This window comes from Vulpes lagopus, chromosome 10 (genome assembly GCF_018345385.1).
Source record: "Vulpes lagopus strain Blue_001 chromosome 10, ASM1834538v1, whole genome shotgun sequence".
Classification (NCBI taxonomy): Eukaryota; Metazoa; Chordata; class Mammalia; order Carnivora; family Canidae; genus Vulpes; species Vulpes lagopus.
The window spans coordinates 23,582,875-23,604,315 of record NC_054833.1 but is presented as its reverse complement, the minus strand read 5'-3'; the positions used below and the strand labels follow the sequence as shown (position 1 = coordinate 23,604,315).

Below are 21,441 nucleotides of genomic sequence, written 5' to 3'. Positions count from 1 at the left end.
ATCCATATCTTTTTCACCCTTGAAGTTAAAAATAAGTCATATGAAAGTCAGAGAAAGAATCCCCTAAAATGTACATATCATGAAATTCTTAATAGACACAGCATGAACAGTCTGAAAGATAAGGCACCCTTCGCAAAATTCCTTCATATAAAATCATCTAATTTCAATTCTGCATAACACAGTTCTATGTAACTGAGCATCAAAACAACATCCTAAAAGCAGAGTCATTTCAATGAATGGATTTATATACACAATTGTGTTACTATTTATGGTAAGTCACAAGATTTGGCAGGAAAACCATTTACTGGCTTGCCAAAGACTAAGTTTGGCACACTCGTGCCCCACTGCCAAGAACATTACCGGTAATTAGCTTTCTATCCCACATGATTATCTTCCAAGTATGCTTCACTCAGTCACTGCCCATGTACTGAGCTTGTATGGAAATGGCTAATGGAACAGAGCACCTTGCTTCCAATTCATCTGGAAGTGTGAGATTCCCAAAATTCTTTTTTTTTAAGACCTTATTTATTCATGAAAGACACAGAGAAAGAGAGGCAGAGACATAGGCAGAGGGAGAAGCAGGTTTCATGCAGGGAGCCCGATGTGGGACTCGATCCCGGGTCTCCAGGATCATGCCCTGGGCCAAAGGCAGACACTTAACCACTGAACCATCCAGGCCTCCTCCCAAAATTCTTTATGGAAAGAAGAAAGGAACAACAAGCTAAAAGTTGGAGGGATCTTGGGTAAAAACATGACATTAGGAAAACTTAGATAAATAGGGAGGGAAAGCCGGAATATACTGGAATAACCTAGTTAACTTCAATCATGAAACTAAAAGGAAAAATGTTAGTTTTGATGCCAGATAATTGGAAGCTACAGAAAATTCTGAGGGATGAGCAAGAGTACTGGTGACAAGTACAGATCAGCAGCATGGACACATGAGGGCTTTCCCACTCCACGGCTGCTGTCCAGGTGGTTATAAGAGACTATGCGGCCATGATCTCTCACCTGCACCCCAAGCTTATTTGTTTTTTTAAAGATTTTATGTATTTATTTATTCATGAGAGACACACAGAGAGGGGCAGAGACACAGGCAGAGGGAGAAGAGGGCTCCCCGCAGGGAGCCTGATGTAGGACTCGATCCCAGGACCCCGGGATCATGCCCTGAGCTGAAGGCAGACGCTCAACCACTGAGCCACTTAGGCACTCCCAAGGTTATATTTTAAAGAGCTTACAGGTTATATGAACTTGCTCTCACCTCAAATTCAAAAGGAAGAAAACTGATTTCACTGTCTTCCCCAGAAAACTGGCTTTCTTTCCTAGTAACTGCATTTCTGGCCAACCAGCCAGTCTCCAAAATTAAAATAGCCTTGAGATCTGTAACTCCTGCCCTTGCATATTCCTTATACCTAACTGATCACAAAGTCCTGTTGTCCCTTTGATTCCCTTTACTTCTCCACAACCAACACTGTTTACATCTATATTCTCATAATTACAAGACCTAGGTCTTCCTGCCTCTGTTTTGTCATTCAAATTCATTCTGTATTATCTACATCAAACTGCATTCTCAAAACACTTCTCCAACCTTCTCTCATGCTTCCCAATATTGAGAACTTATTATACATAATAATTTATTATACATAGTGAATTATTTATCATATATAATAAAAAGTATTATTATTTCAGAAACAGTGTGTTTGGTATTGTGTGAGGTATAATTATAATCATAATATGCAATCCGCATATCAATTTGTAATGTGGGTATAATTAACTGCATTTTAAAGAAGAAACTAAGGTTCAAGTTTATTAAGTAACTCACTTAGGGATACTCAGCCAGTAAAAGGCAGATATTTCTAAATGTACTTTTTTTTAATGTACTTCTCTTCAAAGTAGGATTTGAGCCCCAGTTTCAGACTTACACAAGGCTGAGCTCTTTCTGTCACATTACAATGTCTCTGTGTCCTACTGCTTTATTTCATCAAATCTAAGCACTTCTGCCTTTGCTAAAAGCTGGAAATAGAGCTTCTACGATGGAAAAATAAGCATGAAAATAGTAACATCTTTAACCATCCTTCGCTGAATACAAGACTCGGCAAAAGAGTTCTATGTCATAAAGAATAAAGTAGTAATATAGGTAGTCCTTAAGTAGCTCTGCTTTCTACGAGAAGGCCTCACAACTAATCCTGCTAACTACAACAGCATTTATAACCAGAAACTTCCAAGGTAAGTGATGCTCAATAAGTCTATTGAACTAATGATACCTCAGAGTATTTTTATTTAAGGAAAGATCTTCTTGTGATTCTGTGACTTATTTATTACTGTCATACTACTTAACATGCTGTAAAATTACTTGTTGCCAACCAAACTATCATCTCTTGAAGACACAATCATGTCCAGCTTCCTGGTGCCTATATCTCCAACACCTACCTCAACACAGAAGAAATCTCAGCAAATATTTACTGGATGAACAAAACACCCTAAGCTCAAAATATAGATAATAAATAATAGAAATTTTAAAATCCTTCCTCATCAAAAAAATCACTTCATTTCATATAACCTAAAAGGACAGCTCAGATTTTTCACTTTAACCATACAAATTCTGACAAAATACAACTACCATACGAATTTCTTTTTAGTTTACATGTTTAATTATAAACTCACTGAAGTTAATAATTCATTTTGTTTTTTTTAAGTTTGTTTTTATTGAAGTTCGATTTGCTAACATGTAGTATAACACCCAGTGCTCATCCCACCAAGTGTCCCCCTCAATGCCCATCACCCAATCACCCCATCTCCCTGCCCACCTCCCTTCCACAACCCTTGGTTAGTTTCCCAGAGTTGGGAGTTTCTCCTGATTTGTCTCCCTCTCTGATTTTTCCCACTCAGTTCTCCTCCTTTCCCCTATAATTCCCTTTACTGTTTCTTATATCCCCCCATATGAATGAAACCATATAATGACTGTCCTTCTCCGACTGACTTACTTCACTCAGCATAATACCCTCCAGTTCCATCCACATTGAAGCAAATGGAGGGTATTCATCGTTTCTGATGGCTGAGTATCTACTAACTAATATCTACTAACTAATAAAAAAAAGACCACATCTTCTTTATCCATTTCATTGTTTTTAAACAAATTCTCATATTGGCCTTACCTTTAAACTGCTTAAAAATAAGATTTTCTTATTTATTTATTTTGAGAGAGAGAGAGAGCACACAAGCAGGAGGGAGGGGCAGAGGGAGATGCAGACTCCCCACTGAGCAGGGAGCCCAAATTAGGGGGGGGGGAGATGCTCAATCACAGGACCGGGGGATCAAGACCTGAGCCAAAGGCAGACACTTATGTGACTGAGCCACCCAGGAGGCCCTAAAAATAAGATTCTCTTTACACATAATCAACTGTAATTTAGTGTTCAATCCTAAAGTCATAGCACTTTACACTCTGAACCAATTTGAGAGATGATCAAATAATACCTTCACAATAAGGATTAAGAAACAGACTCAGAAAAAATTAAAGCTATCAAATTAACTAGTGTTAAATAAAACCTAGCCTCTGATTCTCAGTTCCGTGCTCTTTCCTCAGTTGGTCAATTAGTTACATGTAATGTAAAGACATAAAAAACCTTTCCACCACATAACAGTCTTTGATCAAAGTAGGACAGTACTCAAGACATCTTATTTCCAATTTTGCCAACCTTCCTACCAGAACCACGATCACAGTTCAAAAGATTTAGAGTGCAGTCCACTGCCCACAATCCTCTTACACAGGAAGATAAGACTGGCTCCCAGATCTGCTTACACAATCAGTCTGTAAGACTGACCTGATGTCTAATCTGTTGGCCTTGCAGTACTTTTTAAGCCTTGTGGTTGATTCCAAATACTATGGAACTTTCTGCCTCTGATAGACTCCCCATGCAAAAAGCAAGGCTGGATATACCTTCCTCATTCAACTTTCTTTGCTGGAATTCAAGTAATTTTTTATTATTTTTTTAACACTGTGAAGAGAAAGTCCATTCTAATAATGGGGTAAACATCCCTATTATGTGCCAGAATTACTTTCTACTTGGTAAAATTACTCTCCCAACCTGACAGCACAAGTAAATAACTTGCCCAAAGTCATGCAGCTTGTAAGTAACTAATCAGTAATTCAAACCCAAGTTGAGCTAAAAATCTAACATTCTCCTTGTTACAAGACAGAGCCCCAGTCTTCAGAGAGTTTGCAAGATTAGTCATCAATGTAGGCCCTCCAAAGCACTAATTAAAGATATGACAGCACATGACACAGCTAATAAAATAAAATGAGAGACATCTAATATAGGGATTAGTACAGGCTTATTTTACTACTATAATCCACCTCTCCACAACTGCAAAAAAACTCTTGAATATGCTTTGGTTTGGTTTTGTTTTTTTTTTTTTAAGATTTTATTTATTTACTCAGGAGAGAGAGAGAGAGAGAGAGGCAGAGACATAGGCAGAGGGAGAAGCAGGATCCCTGCAGGGAGCCCAGTGCAGAACTGGATCCTGGGACTCCAGGATCACGACCTGAGCCTAAGGCAGACTGAACCGCTGAGCCACTCAGGCGCCCAAATATGCTTTGTTTTTGAAATCTGATATACAACTTATTTATCTATCCTTAGAATGTATTTGTTGATACTAATTACAAACTTCATAGAAAATAAAAATTAATGGGATTTACAATTCAGATCTGACTTTGCAAACATGACTAGAGTGATCTTTGGACAATAAATTTAACCACAATCCTCCTTGGGGATAATAAGAAAACTGCATCATAGAAGTGCTCTGTTGCTTCAGTAATAAATATAAACCCTGTGAACAGTGCCTGGCACAAAGTAGATGCTTAATACGTATTAATTATTGCAATTACCATAATTATCATGACCATCGGCATCATCTAGAACACCAGTGTTATAAGGATGGTCATTTTTGTCATTATGTTCATTGTTGTATCTCCTAGTGCCTGACACATAACTGCACTAAAACATTTCGTGAATACATTAATTATGATCACTAGTACTTCTATTACTAAGTAGAGGATGATTCACATCAAAATGTAATTGCCTCTGGGAGAAAAGGTAAATTAAGCATGAAAAAAATTGCTACCTGGAAATTGAGAAGTATGAAATTGAGAACTGGTAGTAGCCAAATACAATGCTATTGGAAGAGAGAAGAGGGGAGCTACTCTCAATTCAAGAAAGCATCTATTCAGATTAAACTAATCCACCAAAGAAAAGTTAACTCAAAGTATTTGCTAAAATCATTTTGCAGGTCAAAACATTTTCAGGTTTAAATCAGGCTTCCCTGTTCATAACAGAGTAGAAGAATCTAGAATAGAGGACTTCTGAGTCTCTGAAGGAAAATCTAATCTGGACCTTTATAGCAAGGACAATCCCCACAATATAGAAAGGAAAAGCAGCATTAGATAAGAGAAAAAAAATGTATCTAAGGACACAACAAATGAACTGAGAACTATAACTCTCAAATCTGTGTGCAGGTAGAAGGATCCTCGGAACAAGTTGTAGCAGCCACACAGGCAAGCATCTCAGCTTCTCAACCTGCCTCTCTCCATCATATTGAAAACTCAGACTATCTGGGGCACCTGGGGGGCTCAGCGATTGAGCGTCTGCCTTGGGCTCAGATTGTGATCTTGGGGTCCTGGGATCGAGTCCCACATCAGGCTCCTTGCATGGAGCCTGCTTCTCCCTCTGTCTGTGTGTCTCTCATGAATAAATAAATAAAATCTTTTAAAAAAAAGAAAAAGAAAATTCAGACTATACATGTGTTCATCAGAGCTTACAGACAAGCTCTCCAGGCACAATTTCATCCAGACAAGCCATCACCCAAGCTGCAGCTCCCAGAGACCTACCTGCTTCTGAGAATCCTTTTAATTGGCTACTGGCCCTTCTTGGCCCTCCACTGGAAGGTTTATGGGCAGGGAGAAGCACTTTGCTCTAACCATTTTCATGTCTTACTGAAAAGTATCTTAGAGAACTAAAAAGAACACTAGGGGGATCCCTGGGTGGCGCAGCGGTTTGGCACCTGCCTTTGGCCGGGGGCGCGATCCTGGAGACCCTGGATCGAATCCCATGTCAGGCTCCTGGTGCATGGAGCCTGCTTCTCCCTCTGCCTGTGTCTCTGCCTCTCTCTCTCTCTCTCTCTCTCTCTGTGTGTGTGACTATCATAAATAAATAAAAATTAAAAAAAAAAAGAACACTAGGGAAAGGAGCCATCAGAAGCCTTCAAAAGACCTCAAAGAATGTAGTGCTCACTCCCATTCCCCACTCCTGCTCCAGACTTTTACTAAGATACACACACTAATAATGTTAACATCACCTAATGGGCATAGTAAGGCACCAATCAAAATATATAGCAGTCTTTAAAAACAAACATCTTGAGAACTGTGAATTTCTGCAGTTTGTCAACAAACTTCTGTGAACTTGTGCAGTTTGTCAATTGCCCAACAAAGATAGTCTGATGATACAAGACAGAGGTCCTGAGAAAAAAAACTAGTCCACTAAGGGTTCTCAGGCAAGTTTGAAATTTTCCAAGTCTGTTTCCTTGTTTAATATAAGATGTACATTAAAAATTTGTACCACCTGGGGTTAAATGAGATAACCTGTTTTTTTTTTTTTTTTTAAAGAAAGATTTATTTATTTATTTTGGGGGAGAAGAGCAAAGTTGAGGGAGAGAGAAACTTAAGCACACTCATGCTAAGCATCAGATGCGGGGCTTCATCTCAGGACCCTGAGATCACCACCTAAGCCCAAACCAAAAGTCATATACTTAACCAACTGCATCACTCAGGAGCCCCTAAATGAGATAACTTATGGAAGGTTGCTTGGTACATTGCAAGGTACACAGTAATCATCTATCAATGTCAATAATTTTTTTATGTACCGTTACCCCAAATAATTACCTACTAAGTATCCAGAAGACATTTTGCCTCACTCTTTAAAATTTACAAATAATTTTTGTTAAGTGGTAACTCTTACTTAACAAAAGTTCAGGAAAGGCTGCTTCAAAGGACAGGCAAGTTGAGAACTTTATTCCTTAAAGAGCCATTCAGGATCACAAGAACAATTAAGTGTACTTTCAGTTTATCAAGAAATTTAGTCAGTTAGCTAACAAAAGTCACTGTCAATTTCAGCCTTGGGGTCCTGAAGCCAAACATGAAGATGTGCAGCACGGAGTTTTCCCGTGTCATGAGTAGATAAGGTAGCACTCAATAAGTCTGAGGGCATCGGAGGCAAACTACCAGCTTGGGACAGCATACAATCCTGAATGAACAGTGAATGTCTAAGGTCTCTAAAGAACATGTTGCCTAACATGAAAAAATGCTCAATATCACTGATCATCAGGGAAATACAAATAAAAATCACAATGAAATATCAACTCATACCCGTCAGAATGCCTAAATTCAAAAAGACAAGAAACAGCAAGTGTTAGCTGGGATATAGAGGAAAAGGGACGCTTATGCACTCTTGGTGTAAATGTAAATTGTGGAAAACAGTACAGAGGATCTTCAAAATGATATGATCCAATAACTCCACTACTGGGTATTTACCTAAACAAAACAAAAACACTAGTCTGAAAAGATATATGCATCCCTGTTTATTGCAGCATTATTTATAATAGCCAAGATATGGAAGCCACTTAGTATCCATAGATACACAAACAGGTAAGAAAGATATAGTGTGTACACGCACACATACACACACACACACACACACACACACATACACACAGGAATATAATGCAGCTATTAAAAGGGATGAGAGCTTACCATTTATGACAACATGGACAGACCTAGAGAGTATAATGTTAAGCAAAATAAGTTAGAGAAAGACAAATACCATATGACTTCACGCATATGTGGAATCTGAAAACCAGAGCAAATGAATAAACAAACAAAAAGCAGAATCAGACCTATAAATACAGGAAACCAATTGATAGTTGCTAGAGGGAAGAAGGATGGGCAAAATGGGAAAAGGGAAGTGGGAGATCCAGGCTTTCAGCTCTAAAATGAGTAAGTCCCAGGAATAAAAGGCACAGCATAGGGAATATAGACAATGGTATTGTAATAGTGTTGTATGGTGACAGATGGTAGCTACACTTGTGGTGAACACAGCATAGAGAGAAGTTTAACCACTATGTTGTACACCTGAAACAATGTAACACTGTGTATCAATTACATTCAAATGAAAACAATGTGTTGTCTAAAGTTAACCTCTTTCAAAAAAATAAATAAATAAAAAATAAAAATAAAGTTAACCTCTTTCTTTAGTCCATATAATCTTTATTAATTTCCCTTCAGGGCACCCCAGTGGCACAGCGGTTTAGAGCCGCCTGCAGCCTGGGGTGTGATCCTGGAGACCCAGGATCGAGTCCCATGTCGGGCTCCCTGCATGGAGCCTGCTTCTCCCTCTGCCTGTGACTCTGCCTCTCTCTCTCTATGAATAAATAAATAAAATCTTTAAAAATAATAATAATTTCCCTTTATAGATCCAATAGAAAAGATTCCTATTTAATTACCCTAAGCCTCTCAAACTCTTTGCAGGGTGCAAATATTTTGTTAAAATATGATGTTAAATGATACATAAAGTTACCTTGACCTTACATACTGAAACAGATTTCATTACTTATTCAGGTGCATATTTATTATTATTCAACTTTCTAGAACACTATAATATATACTTTATTACTACATACAGGTTTTATTTCAATTTTCCTGGTTTAAAGCAGTCTCTCTTATTAGCAGAAGACAGTGTGATGACAATGATACAGAGAAGACTCTGGGTTTCTAACCCCAACACTACCACTAATTTGCTGTGTGACCTGAGGAAATCATTCTTTCTCAGTCTTCTTTCTTCCTCTACATAATAACCGTAATTTAACTCCAGTTCTAAAATCCCAATATATACACCAAAGGAACAGGTTTCAAATTTAGTGGTAAATATGCATATAAAAACAGTAGGAAAAAAAAAAAAAGTAGGAAATCCATCACACAAAACTGGACAGGTTGCTTTTTTCCCCTAAAATGAACATATTCCAAGTCCCCTAAATCTAAAATTATAACAAATCATTTTATCTCTTAAACTGCAAATAGTCTATCAAGCATATACCATTCAATTCTGCCCAATATCTTGACAATGTCTTGCTTCTACCCAACCAAAAAGGAACACATCATAACATTTTATTCTCATTTCTACAGTCATCTGTAATTTCCAGGCAAGTCATCTGCAAGACAATAAACATCAACTGAACTGAAGATTAATTTAATTATCAAACATTTTGAATACCTACCCTATACCAGTTATACTAGACATAGGGGATAAATGATTAAAACACTTTTTTCCTATCCTCATGGAGCCACAAACCTGTAAAGACGTAACACATGTGCCATCACTCCCTCTCCCAGGCAGACATCAGTAACCAATTATGGGCTTCTCCCTTAAACTGGAAAAAGCTATGGCTCCAGGATTCCATGTAGCCATTACCAATCAAATGGGATAGTTTTAATAGACCTCATCACATTTCACTAAATCTCCATTTACATAAGTGATTCTTATACCTATTGGAATGTAGAAATTTGTGGGAAACTGAATACGGATTAGAAAGCAAAACCAAAAGAGGTAACTTCCCATTTATCTATTATAATTCAGTTGAAGTATTATCTAAAAGGAGTTAAGGAAAACTGTGGAAAAAATGGTATTTCCTGTCAATTCTCAATTACCATTTTCTAATTTGCTAAATTACCTCTTAAATGAAGAACATAAAGCCTGAAAGAGCCAACTGAGTCTAGGTAATTAGGTCATCCAATTTACATGTTTTCTATAGAGGCCAAGATTCTTTCATAGAAGCTAGAGTATGCTCAAAAAAAATTAATAAAAGTAGTGAAAATAAAAAATAAGGCCATGAAAACAAAATTCTGAAACAAAATAATGTGGCTTAAAGAATCTGGCCTTGAAAACTCCAAGTGTCTTTTAACTAAGCAAGACTTACCAAAAGGGTGTTATCTTCCAACCACAGACAAGTTAACTCTTCTTGACCATAACTATTTAAAAATAAATGCTTTATGTTCCATATGTCATGATGCAGAAATCTGGAGCCTAGAATTGGTATTTGCTTAAATGTTTGGCCAGATCTAAATCACTTCCCAAGGAAAATCTAGGCCAACTTAAAGGTGAGAAGGACCCCACTATGTCAAGTACTTCCACTTTTAAAACACCACTATTAACCTACAGTCAACATACCTGACAAAATAATCTACAGTTCCAAACTGCCTGCCCTCTTGGCAGAGACCAGCATGAAATTACAGATAGTAAAAAATATTTGTTGAAAAAAGGGAAAAATCCACAAACATTAACACTTCAATTATCTTAGTCTCTATCTACCAAAAGGTGTGCTTTTGCCATCCATTAGGGAGTGATAAAAGTGTCCTAGGAGAGAACTGTCTTCTTTAAAAAACTGCTACCAAGCACATTGTGCATCATGTTGTACTGTTGTCTAAAGTTATTTCTTGAAGAGCGTCGTACTAATAAAAAGTTTGACTCGTCTATCTACTTTGTCTTGACTCGCAGGAAAGTCAAAGCTGAATTTTATGTCCACCTTGACAGCAGTTATTCTTAGCTTTGGGTTTTGGTACACTACCTCCACCTTCCTATTGCCTTAACTGCACACTCCTGTTTGGAGGGGTTTGGGTTTTTGTTTTTTGGGGTTTTTTTTTTTCATTCTTTGAAATGAAATGACATTCTAGTGGTCCAATGATGTGCTTTTTATTGATGCCATTTCAGAAACTTTTTAGAAATGAGAAATAGGTATAAAGAATTTAATAAATTATATTCCCTCCATTATTATTACAATGTCCTTTCCTCATTGTCCCCCAAACTCTCCCTTCTCTGCATTGTACATGCTGTTCAACCCAATACAGTCCCTGCTATTTCTAGCATTCAATGACTTCTCCCAGAATCCTAAAGTTGGATAAACCACTCATTTGGCCCCTAATACACTCGTAAAATGCTACTTCCCTGCTTGTACAATACTACTTCACTGTTTGTACAATACTACAATACCACTTTACTACTCCTCCAGTACTACCTCACTAACATACTTGTACAATACTACTTTTTTCATGTGCATGGTCTTAAGTTCCTCAAAGACTATAATTTCATAGTGGGCAATGAGTATATCTTACATATCGTTATATTCACACCAGCATCAAAACAAGTCTTGTACCCTGCAGAAACAGAGTAAAGATGTGTTGTTAATAAGAGTAAGTCAACATATCTAAAACCCCACTAAGTAAACCTACGTGGGAGATCATATGCGGAAACGTTTCTTTCTTAAAGCAGTTTACAAACCAAAGAACTAAGATTTGTAAATTACCCACATAGTCAACAGAGATTGCATATGGTAAATACAAAGAAAGTTCCTGGAATGGCTGCATTTGGCGGGATTAACCAGAGTATATAGAGGCTTTTAGCTGAACGAAAAGGAGTAAGCACTGTGAAAGCATTTAGCCACAAAATGAATCCAATGAAGTACAAAGAGATAGTAGTCAAGGAAGAGCAAGAATAGTTCCATATGTGTAGTAAAAAACCATAAGTATCATTAAGATAATGGAGGTGAGCTCTGGGGATGGCTGGTAGAGGGCCTAGAGACAGCAAAGCAAAGGCTAAGCCTGGTTTTCTTTACGGGGAATTTAATAAGGTAAAAACTTTAGAAAATAGTTCACAATTACTGTATCAAGAATAGACAGGAGGGAGAAAGCTAGGATATGAAGCCTGGCAGTAAATACTGGAGATGTATAGCAGACAGGCCACCAAGGCTACCTGCCCTCATTCTCCAGTAGGAATTTGGGACAACCCGGTAAGAGCCAATCATAGCACAACTGCCCTGAATATCCTAAGGGGGCAACAGTATCTACCTCACCTTCTTGAATCTGAGGCCTCTCCTTAAAGTAAAACAGACTCTTTTTCACTTTCTCTCACTCTAACACACACACACACACACACACACAGACGTATTTTAACGCGTGCAGCTTACCACAGAAGCGGCATTAACAAAAGGGCTCTAAGTAAGTCCTTGGTTCAAACCTCAGCACTGACACTCGCTGGGTGTACACTTCCAGGGAACATACTTAACCTTACTTAGGCAGGTAAAAACTGGGAATAAAAATGGTACCTGCCTCCAACGTAGGGGCATATAAAGTGTTTAGCAGAGTAAATAGCTCAGTAAGCTCTCACCGAATATTATTTTTTAAATGGACAATAATGTATGGATTTTCAGACCTCTTGTATTAACTTCACAGTCCTCTGGAGATCCTTGACACCCAGGTTGGGAGTCACTGTCCTAGAAGATAAATAGCAGGGCCGTAAATTCCATTAGCAAAGGATTTATGTGCAGCTACAGAGTTCAGCACTGTGCCAGGGGTACAGAAGCCAACACAACAACCCAACATGGAAAGGGACGATGCAGAAGGTAAACGGAGGAAAGAGGAAAGTACTGGTGCTGAAGGGTAAAAGGAGCCTGAAACTCAAGCAGGAGTTGTGTTTTTTTTTTAATTTTATTTATTTTTATTTATTCATGAGAAACAGAGAGAGAGAGAGAGAGAGGCAGAGACACAGGCAGAGGGAGAAGCAGGCTCCATGCAGGGAGCCCGACGTGGGACTCGATCCCGGGTCCCAGGGTCACACCCCGGGCTGCAGGCGGCGCTAAACCGCTGAGCCACCGGGGCTGCCCTTCCAGCAGTTTTCAAACAAAAAAATTTTTTAATGTAATTGTCTTAAACAAAGTAAGGTTAATAAGCAGCGAGTAATCAGATATGCAGTGGTTGAGGTTGTCTCATATGCTTGGACTCTACATCTGGCCGACTCCAGCCTCTCTTGTAAGGCTGCAGCGCTGTGCGAGCAGGGTTTGAATCCCAACCAGGCTTTGACTTTCAGGGCATGCAATTCTCCGGGCCTCATTTTCCACGTCTACAAAGTGGAGGTCAGAAAAAAAAGGGTGGGGGTGGGGGGGCTTCAAAGAGTCCGCTTGCAAGAAGCAGAGGAGTTACTATCAAGTCAAGGGACACGTGCCCGCCGTGGCTGCCTGCCGGGCGGGGTGGGCCTGCCCCCGGGGATGTCCTCGTCCTGTGCACGGGGACGCGCGGGCGGAGTCCTTGCAGCAGCACCTGGGCCCACCTGCTGCGGTGCCCCTGGGGGTCAGCCGTCGGGGACGGCCGGGCTCGGGCCGCCCAGGGGCCCCCACGTGCAGGGCCGCCCTGCTCCTGCTCCTGCTCCTGCTCCTGCTCCTCCCCGCGCTGCAGCAGCTGCCGTCGCCTCGGAAGCAGCCCGGGGCCGCCGCGGGACACGCCTGGAGGTGCTGCCGCCGGCCTCAGGAGCCCGGGGCCCTGGTCTGCAGGCGTGCTCCTCAGGCACCGGCGCTTCCTGCTCTCGCTCGTCGGGTCCGGAACCCCGGGGGCGGGGGGACCAGGCAGCGCGCGTCCCCTCCTCCCAGGCAGCCGCAGGTGGGCGGAGAAGCGGGGCTGCCCCCCCCCCCCCGGCCCGCACAGGCCTCACCTGCGGGCGCACCTGGGGCGCGGCCAGGTGAGGGAGCCCGTGACCCCCGCGACCCCGCGACCCCGCGACCCCGCGACCCCGCGACCCGCCGCCGCGCCGGGCACCTTCCGGGGCGCGCAGCACGCGGTTCCTGCAGGGCGGGCAGCCCCGCGGGGCGCACACGTGCCCGGGCAGCAGGCCCCGCCGCGGCACTCACCTGGCCCGTGATGCCGGTGATGAGCGCCACCCTCCTGGCCTTGCCCAGCTCGGCGTCCCCGGAGCCCCGCGCGCCGGCCGCCTGGGCCATGTCGTCCCGGAGGGCGGAGGCCGCTGCAGCCCAGGGCCGGGGGTGCCCGCGCTCGAGTCTCCGCGCCCGCCGACCCAGGAGCGCCGCGCCGCCCGCAGCCACAGCCTGACAGGGGCGCCCGGAGGCCGGGCGGGGAGGGCGGGGAGGCCGGGAGGGCGGGGAGGCCCGGGGGGGCGGGGAGGCCGGGAGGGGCGGGCCCCTGCGCGGCGGCGGCGGCGGCGGCGGCGGGGCTGCGGGCTCGCGGGCGCCGCGTCATCCGCGTCACCCCGCGACGCGCCCGCGGCAGGCCACGCCCCCGCGGCAGGCCACGCCCCGCCCGCGGGAGGCCACGCCCCCGCCGACCGGCGCAGCGCGCCACGCCTCCTCCGCCGCCGGCCGCGCGGGCTGGACCCGGAGGGAAGAGCGGGGTGGGAGGAGCGGGGAGGGAGGGAAGAGCGGGAGGAGGAGGGAGGAGGGAAGGGCGGGGTGGGAGGGAGGAGTGGGGAGGGAGGGAAGAAGGGAGAGAGGAGCGGGGAGGAGGGAGAGAGGAGCGGGAGGGAGAGAGGAGCTGGGAGGAGGGAGGAGTGGGGAGGGAAGGAGGGAGAGGAGCGGGAGGGAGAGAGGAGCTGGGAGGAGGGAGGGAAGAGCTGGGAGGGAGGAGGAGTGGGGAGGGAGGGAAGAGCGGGGAGGAGCGGGGAGGGTGGGAGAGAGGAGCCGGCAGGAGGAAGGAAGAGAGGAGCGGGTAGGGAGGGAGGGAGGAGCGGGGAGGAGGGAGGAGTGAGGAGGGAGGGAGAAGCGGGGAGGGAGGGAGGAGCGGGGAGGAGGGAGGAGTGGGTAGGGAGGAGGAGCTGGGAGGAGGGAGGAGCGGGGAGGGAAGGAAGAGCGGGGAGGAGGGAAGAGCAGGGAGGGAGGGAGGAGCCGGGAGGAGGGAGGAAGAGAGGAGCGGGAAGGGTGGGAGGGAGGAGCGGGGAGGAGGGAGGAGCGGGGAGGGAGGGGCGCCCCTGGCTCCGCCGCCCGGGCTGGCGGTCGTGCAGCTGCTGGAAAGGGACCGCGACCCGGGCTCCACGCCCCGCCTGCCCCGCCGCTCGCTCGCCAGGCGGGCAGTGGAGGGCGCGGGCCATGGCTGCGGGGACCGCATCGCCTTGCCCTCCTGGAGCCCCATCTGGGTCCCCCGACCTCCTGGAGCCCCCAGGGATGGGAACGGTCCCGAGGATGCTGAGAGGAGGGCTGGGCTGACCCTGCCATTGGGAGAAAGCCTCGCATTCCAGGGCGAGGCAGCCGGGGCCGGGTTGCCAGGTGCATAAAGAATTCCTGGAAGCCCCTCGCAGCCTTTTGAGGAGCGTGGGTTCGTGTTTCCCGAGGGCGCCAGCGTCGCGAGGCCCCCCTGGGGTCCCAGCCGTGCAGAACCCCAGGCCTCACCTTCTCCATTTCCCTGAAGCTTGGACCCAGGCGCAAGTTTCCAAGCAGCTGGAGGCCAAGTGTTCCGGCTGGGGGGACCGGCAGGGTGCAAGAAGGGCCGGCCCACCCCCGTGCAGCCCAAGGGCCTGCTGACCAGCCTCAAGGGGCGGTGAACCTAGATGTGGCCAATTTCAAAAAAGGCAACCCAAATGCAAGGTGGGGTCCTAACCTGAAGGCCTGGTGGAGCCAGAGACAGCTGCACATGGTGCAGAGAGGAGGGCAGAGGCGACTGACGCGCTGGGGGTGGCGGGCATGGGTCTCTAAGAGTGGGCTGGAAGCACGGAGGAGACCAAACTCCCTTAGTCCCACTGCTCTGCTCACCTGTGCATTTCCTCTCCGTAGGACATGCCTCAGATCATCACTGCAAATTACAAGTGGAGTGGCTGGGACAGTGCTCAACCCATCATGACCTCAAACCCCCAAATCTGAAAAACTCAGGATTAACTCAAAAATCTATCTCCCAAGCTTCTCAGGAGTAGAGCTTTATATAGAGACTTGTCTTTGGTTTCATACCCTGGCTCTCATCTGTCCCTTCTATATGGAGAAGGCCTGAACCAATGCGTGTTACCTGCAGAAGCAGAAGGCCGCCCTGAATGATGAATAGAGAGGCCCTGATGCAGAAGATGGTGAACACTTCCATTTAGGGCAACTCACTATAAGCAAGAAATGTCTTCGAGGGGTGCCAGGTTGGCTTAGTCCGCTAAGGGCCTGCCTTTGACTCAAGTCACGATCCTGGAGTCTGGGGATCAAGCCCCGCCTTGGGCTCCCTACTCAGTGAGGAGGCTGCTTCTCCCTCTACTCCTCATCCTGCTCATGCTCACTGTCTCTCTCTCTCTCTGTCTCTCAAATAAATAAATAATTTATAAAAAAATGCCTTTGAAATCTAGATTATCTTTAAAACTGATGTTTGTTTTAATATAAATATGATTTGAATTAATTTTCAGATATATTACTTAAAATTTTCGGGCAACCTGGGTGGCTCAGCGGCTTAGCGCCGCCTGCAGCCCAGGGCGTGATCCTAGAAACCCAGGATCGAGTCCCACGTCGGGCTCCCTGCATGGAGCCTGCTTCTCCCTCTGCCTGTGTCTCTGCCTCTCTCTCTCTCTCTCTCTGTCTCTCATGAATGAATAAATAAAATTTATTAAAAAAATTAAAAAATTAAAAAATAAAAATAAAATTTTCCCAAAAATCCTGGGAAAAAAAAAAGGTTACTCAGAGAGAACATACGAAGTTTATCCTGCAGCTATGAGACCTCCTATCACACTACTGAGTACTGGACATTTGTCTTTCCTAGCAAGTATGACAGTAGAAAGAAAACATCATATTGTAGGGCCTATAAATAATAAACACAAAATGTGGAGGGAAATGGTAGTTCTGGAACACGATGGAAGGCTGAGGGAAAAAAAATGAAGGATATTTCTCTATAGAAAGCAGATAGGGCCATATATGGGTTTGCTACAGTAGCTACAACAAAGTACCACAGACTGGGTGGCTTAAACAATAGAAATCTATTTCCTCACAGTTCTGAAAATCCAAAATCAAGGTGTTGGCAGGGTTAGTTTCCTCTACAGCCTCTCTTTTTGACTTACGATGGCAATCTTCATGTTCACATAGCACTCTCCCTCTGTATGTATCTCTGTCTGAATTGACTCTTCTCATAAGGACACCACTCATAGGATTAGTTAGCTTATCTACCTCATGTTAGCTTAACTACCTCTGCTATGACCCTATTTCTAAATAAAGTCGTATGCTGGGGCACCTGGGTGATTCAGTGGTTGAGCATCTGTCTTTGCTCAGATCATGATCCCAGGGTCCTGGGATGGAGTCCCCCACCAGGCTCCCTGCAAGGAGCCTGCTTCTCCCACTGCCTGTGTCTCTGCTTCTTTTGTGTGTCTCTCCTGAATAAATAAATAAAATCTTAATTAATAAATAAAGTCACATGTTAAATTACTGATGGGGGAGTTGACTTCAACATACGAATTTGGGGGAGAAAGACAATTCAACCCATAACAGGTCCAGTAAACTCAAAACAAACTGCTTGGCCAATACTAATATCTCTGAGTTCAGAGGAGGTACCCATTGGCTTATTAGAGCTCTCTATTTGGATTGCAAAGGGCCGTCTCATGTGTCCTTACACGGTGAAGAGAGAGGAAGACATCTCTTCTTAGAAAGGTAATAATCTCATTATGAGATCTCTGCCCTCAGGATCTAATTACCTCCCAAAGGCCCCCATCTTCACATACCATGCTATGGTGGATTAAGGCTTCAATATATGAATTTTGGGAAGATACAATTCAGTTCACAGCATCCACCATACGTATAATAATATGTTGAATAAGTTGTTTCACATCTTAATTTCTTGACATTGAGTAGATACCAAGTATTTTAGAGTAATGCCTCTGCTTTCCCCTTTAAATTAGCTCTTCTATTTTAATCCTTTTTTTTTCTTTGCTTTTAACTTACCGAACATTTGTAATATTCTCTTACTGTACATGAGGTTAGAAAACCAACAATAATGATCAGCTTGTATTAAGTGAGCAAGTAAGGTGTGTCTAATCCTACACCATAGCTCATTTCACTGGGTTTAAGTCTCCTGGAGACGCATCCAAAATGTGTGGATCAATAGTTGGCTCAGTGCTTATATTGTGTGGGTGGATGTACCAGGAAATAATTTGGTTAGCCATTCACCTACTGAAGGATATAGGACTGTTTCCAGTTTGGAGCTGCTACATTTAAAGCTGCTGTGGACATTCATATACAGGTTTCTATGTGAAAATAGTTTCCATGTCGCCCAAGAGTACAATTGCTGAGCTGTATGATAATTGCATGTTTATTTTTTTAAAAGATGCCAAACTGGTTTTTTTGGCAAAGAGTTTGTAAACAGAATTTCTTGCACCAAATCATTTTCTGCTTGGAACGTCTACGGTAGTTTCCGTGCCCCACTCTACACTCTGGCTGACACAGGGTACGGACAAGACACAGGCTGCAGCCTCAAGGCTTTCAATCACAACTGAAAGACCAACGAAATGTTACTCGTGTGTGTATGACTGAGAGGAAGCATTATAGTAGGGAAAACATACAAGGGGGAAGTGGACACCATTTCCTTTGTATTTCACCTCCACTTCAGGATTTACACCAGTTTTCCAGGCCAGGAAATCAGCAGGATAGAAAAAGTGACTTTTTTTTTCTTTTAACTCATGAGAGACACAGAGAAAGAGAAAGGCAGAGACACAGGTAGAGGGAGAAGCAGGTTCCATGCAGGGAGCCCGACGTGGGACTCGATCCTGGGACTCCGGGGTCACACGTTGAGCTGAAGGCAGACGCTCAACCGCTGAGCCACCCAGGCGTCCCCTGACTTTTTCAGTTAAATCTTATAAAATCCAACTCAGTTGGAGATGGGACAATTTAGATCCCTGTTTTCTACTACGTATCTCTTTGGAATAATACTAAATTGTGTGAGTCTCTTTCTTAGAACTCATGGCAAAAGCAGCAGAGTTTTAGAAATAGAACTGAAAAGTGACAAGATAGATCTGAAACTTGTAAGGACTTCCTGAAATCTGTCACCTCACCTATGGGCTATCCCATTCTATTAAGGAAATCACACCATGGCAAGTTGTATAGACTATATTCCTAGAAAAGGAGAAAAGTATTCAAAATAATTGGAGATGTGTATTTCTGATATCCTCATTCATGAAAGTTTCCATCAGACAGCTTTCTGTCTTCAGGCAAATGAGCATTAGAAGTAGGAGTTCTGGGCCCCACATATACCTCTCTCTCTAGTAGAGTGTGTGTGCCTAAAGTAATGTTGCCTCTCCATCCTCTGATTTTTAACTTCCAATTTTTCTAGTTGGATTGATAGTTTTCAAGCTAGAGGGTTTATTTATTAAGAAGTTTTCTGCTCTAGTAATCTGAGTTTCCTAATTCACAAAACCCTAGGGATCTGAGCCTTGGGATCATTGCTGCGTTATCTAATGAGAATCTCCACTTGATACCTACAACATTGTTTTTCAATTAGTGGCATCAGACCCTAGGGAGGAAAATGTGTGAAGCTCTAAGCCTTCTTTGGCTCCTATTTTCAGCATTCCCCTCTCTGTATTTGAGAATGCATACCTTCTCCTGCCTCTCTTTGTGATATTTCCTAAAGACTTGCTCAATAAAAAGTGAATCTCAAAACACTAAAGATGAAGTAATACATTATTCTTTAGATTAGATGAGGTCATAAAACACTTCTGCCGGCTTATGGAAAATTTCCAGTTCCTGGCTACTAGTCTGATCCTTATAATATGTCAAAATTACTTCAAGGTTAAGATATAGCTCTCATTTTTAATTCTAAACATTCTAATTCCTGAGAAACTTGACCCTTTTGTACTAACATACTTAACATATTCAAGATGCTGTTATAAATGTCAAGCTCCTTCCGGCGGAGCCCACTTTAACTAGCCATGGCTTCCCATCTTCCTTCTACTACCTGTATGCCAAGTAAAGTTCCTGGCTATGAGCCTGATATATATGGGCAACAGAGGAATGCTAGGATTATAAAGGCAAGCACCACAAATCCTGTGCATTAGAGAATTTGCTATAACTCCTTAGAGAAATGGCAAAGAGAATTTTGATCCTAATGAATTTTTTAAATGACCTTTCATTTTCCACCAAGAGAGAAATTCCTTCAAGCTCTGGGAGACAAGCCTTAAGGATGCCTCATTCTAGGACAGAAAGAGAAGTGACGAGTATTTGGATTCTATCCCACATTGTATCCTAATCACTACCGAGAAGACTCAATTTTGATGTGATAGTGGATGGAACCATTAAATACTCCTGAGATGCAGCTCAGGGGTAATATGTCCCAAGTTCTCAAAACAAACTGTAAGCCCCCCCCAAAAAAGTCAGCTGCTCCTCCAGGAGCCTCACTGAAAAGCAGTAAGCACTGGTGGGGACAGAACTTTCAGCTATCAGTAAGCAGTGAGATAGTTGAGGCAAAATCAGGATCAGCCGTGGTCCTGGCATGACGACTGTGACAGCGGATAATCATCATGGCAGATACGATAGCTTGACTTCAAACACAAGAAGTATTAAGCAAGTGTCCAGAGAAAGGAGCACCAGGGGGTGCATGTTGATTAATCTGAACTAATCAAAATCCCATTCTCCTTGTCGGTGAAACACTGAACAGACCAGCGATGCAGCTCTATCCAATGAGATATGATGGGTGAAATTGTTCTGCTGGTGAGTCCCTCTCCCCCACGGCCCACGGGAGATATCCTCAGTTAGCACGGATGGTACTGTGCCTTTCTCGGAAGAGACCCCCGCCTGATTACTGTTGTAACAAACCGCTCATGGTTCTGTGGGTAGGTAATGTGAGCAGGGTTCTTCCGGTCAGTCCTGTTTTTCATGATGTCATCTGGGATTACTCACTGATGTTCAGATGACGGCTAGTGTGCTCTAAAGCGTCCAAAGTCTTCACCAACAGTCTGGTGCCTTAGCAGGGAAGCCTGGAAGGCTGGGCTCAGCTGAGCTCAGATGGCCAGGCCTCTCTCTCCACCTAGTCTCTCTATGTGGTCTCTATACAAGGTCCTTCATTCATGATAAGCAACCCACACAGTGGGCCAGGACCACCAAGCATAAGGGCTCTAACAACCTAGGAAGAAACCTCAAGACTCATTATGATGGCTTTGAAGTCTTAGAAGTCTTCAATCACATTCTATTGGTCAAAGCAAAAAACTGAGTAAGCCCAGCCCAGACTCAAAGAGGGGGAGTTAGACTCCACCTCTTGATATGAGGAACGGCATGAGTGTGCAAAGAGGAATTGATGGTGGCCTTCTTTGGAAACTGTCTACCTCCCATCATCCTTGAGCCATTCATTTGGTACCCCCTTCCTAATACAAAATGCACTCACCTTGTGTGTTATTTTCTATTGCCATGTGGCAAATTGCTACAAACTTAGCAGCTGAAAACACATTTACTATCTCATGGCTTCTGCGCATGGGAGTCTGGGGACAACTTCACTGTGTCGTCTGCTTCCCTCCAGCACAGTCCAACTGGACTGTGTTCTCATCTGGAAATGTGATGGGGGAAGAATCGGCTTCCAAGTGCATTAGTTGGGTCGCAGAATTCATTTACTTGTGGATGTATGACTGACAACTCTAG

The 21,441-nt window shown here is 43.8% G+C and overlaps 1 protein-coding gene and 1 long non-coding RNA gene across 2 annotated transcripts in view; one reads left to right on the top strand and one right to left on the bottom strand.

The window, feature by feature from the left end:
* The window catches only part of GMDS (GDP-mannose 4,6-dehydratase), a 578,975-nt gene extending 564,911 nt beyond the window's left edge, over positions 1-14,064 (bottom strand). The window contains exon 1 of the mRNA XM_041772059.1: positions 13,774-14,064. Coding sequence (XP_041627993.1) covers positions 13,774-13,863 — 90 coding nt within the window. The 5' untranslated portion in view covers positions 13,864-14,064. The remainder of the gene's footprint in view (positions 1-13,773) is intronic.
* A 752-nt stretch (positions 14,065-14,816) lies between these two features.
* On the top strand, positions 14,817-16,121 carry LOC121500386. Its single transcript, XR_005990377.1, has 3 exons — positions 14,817-15,138; positions 15,281-15,456; positions 15,643-16,121. It is a non-coding gene; the product is annotated as an uncharacterized LOC121500386 (long non-coding RNA).
* Positions 16,122-21,441: the final 5,320 nt, after the last annotated feature.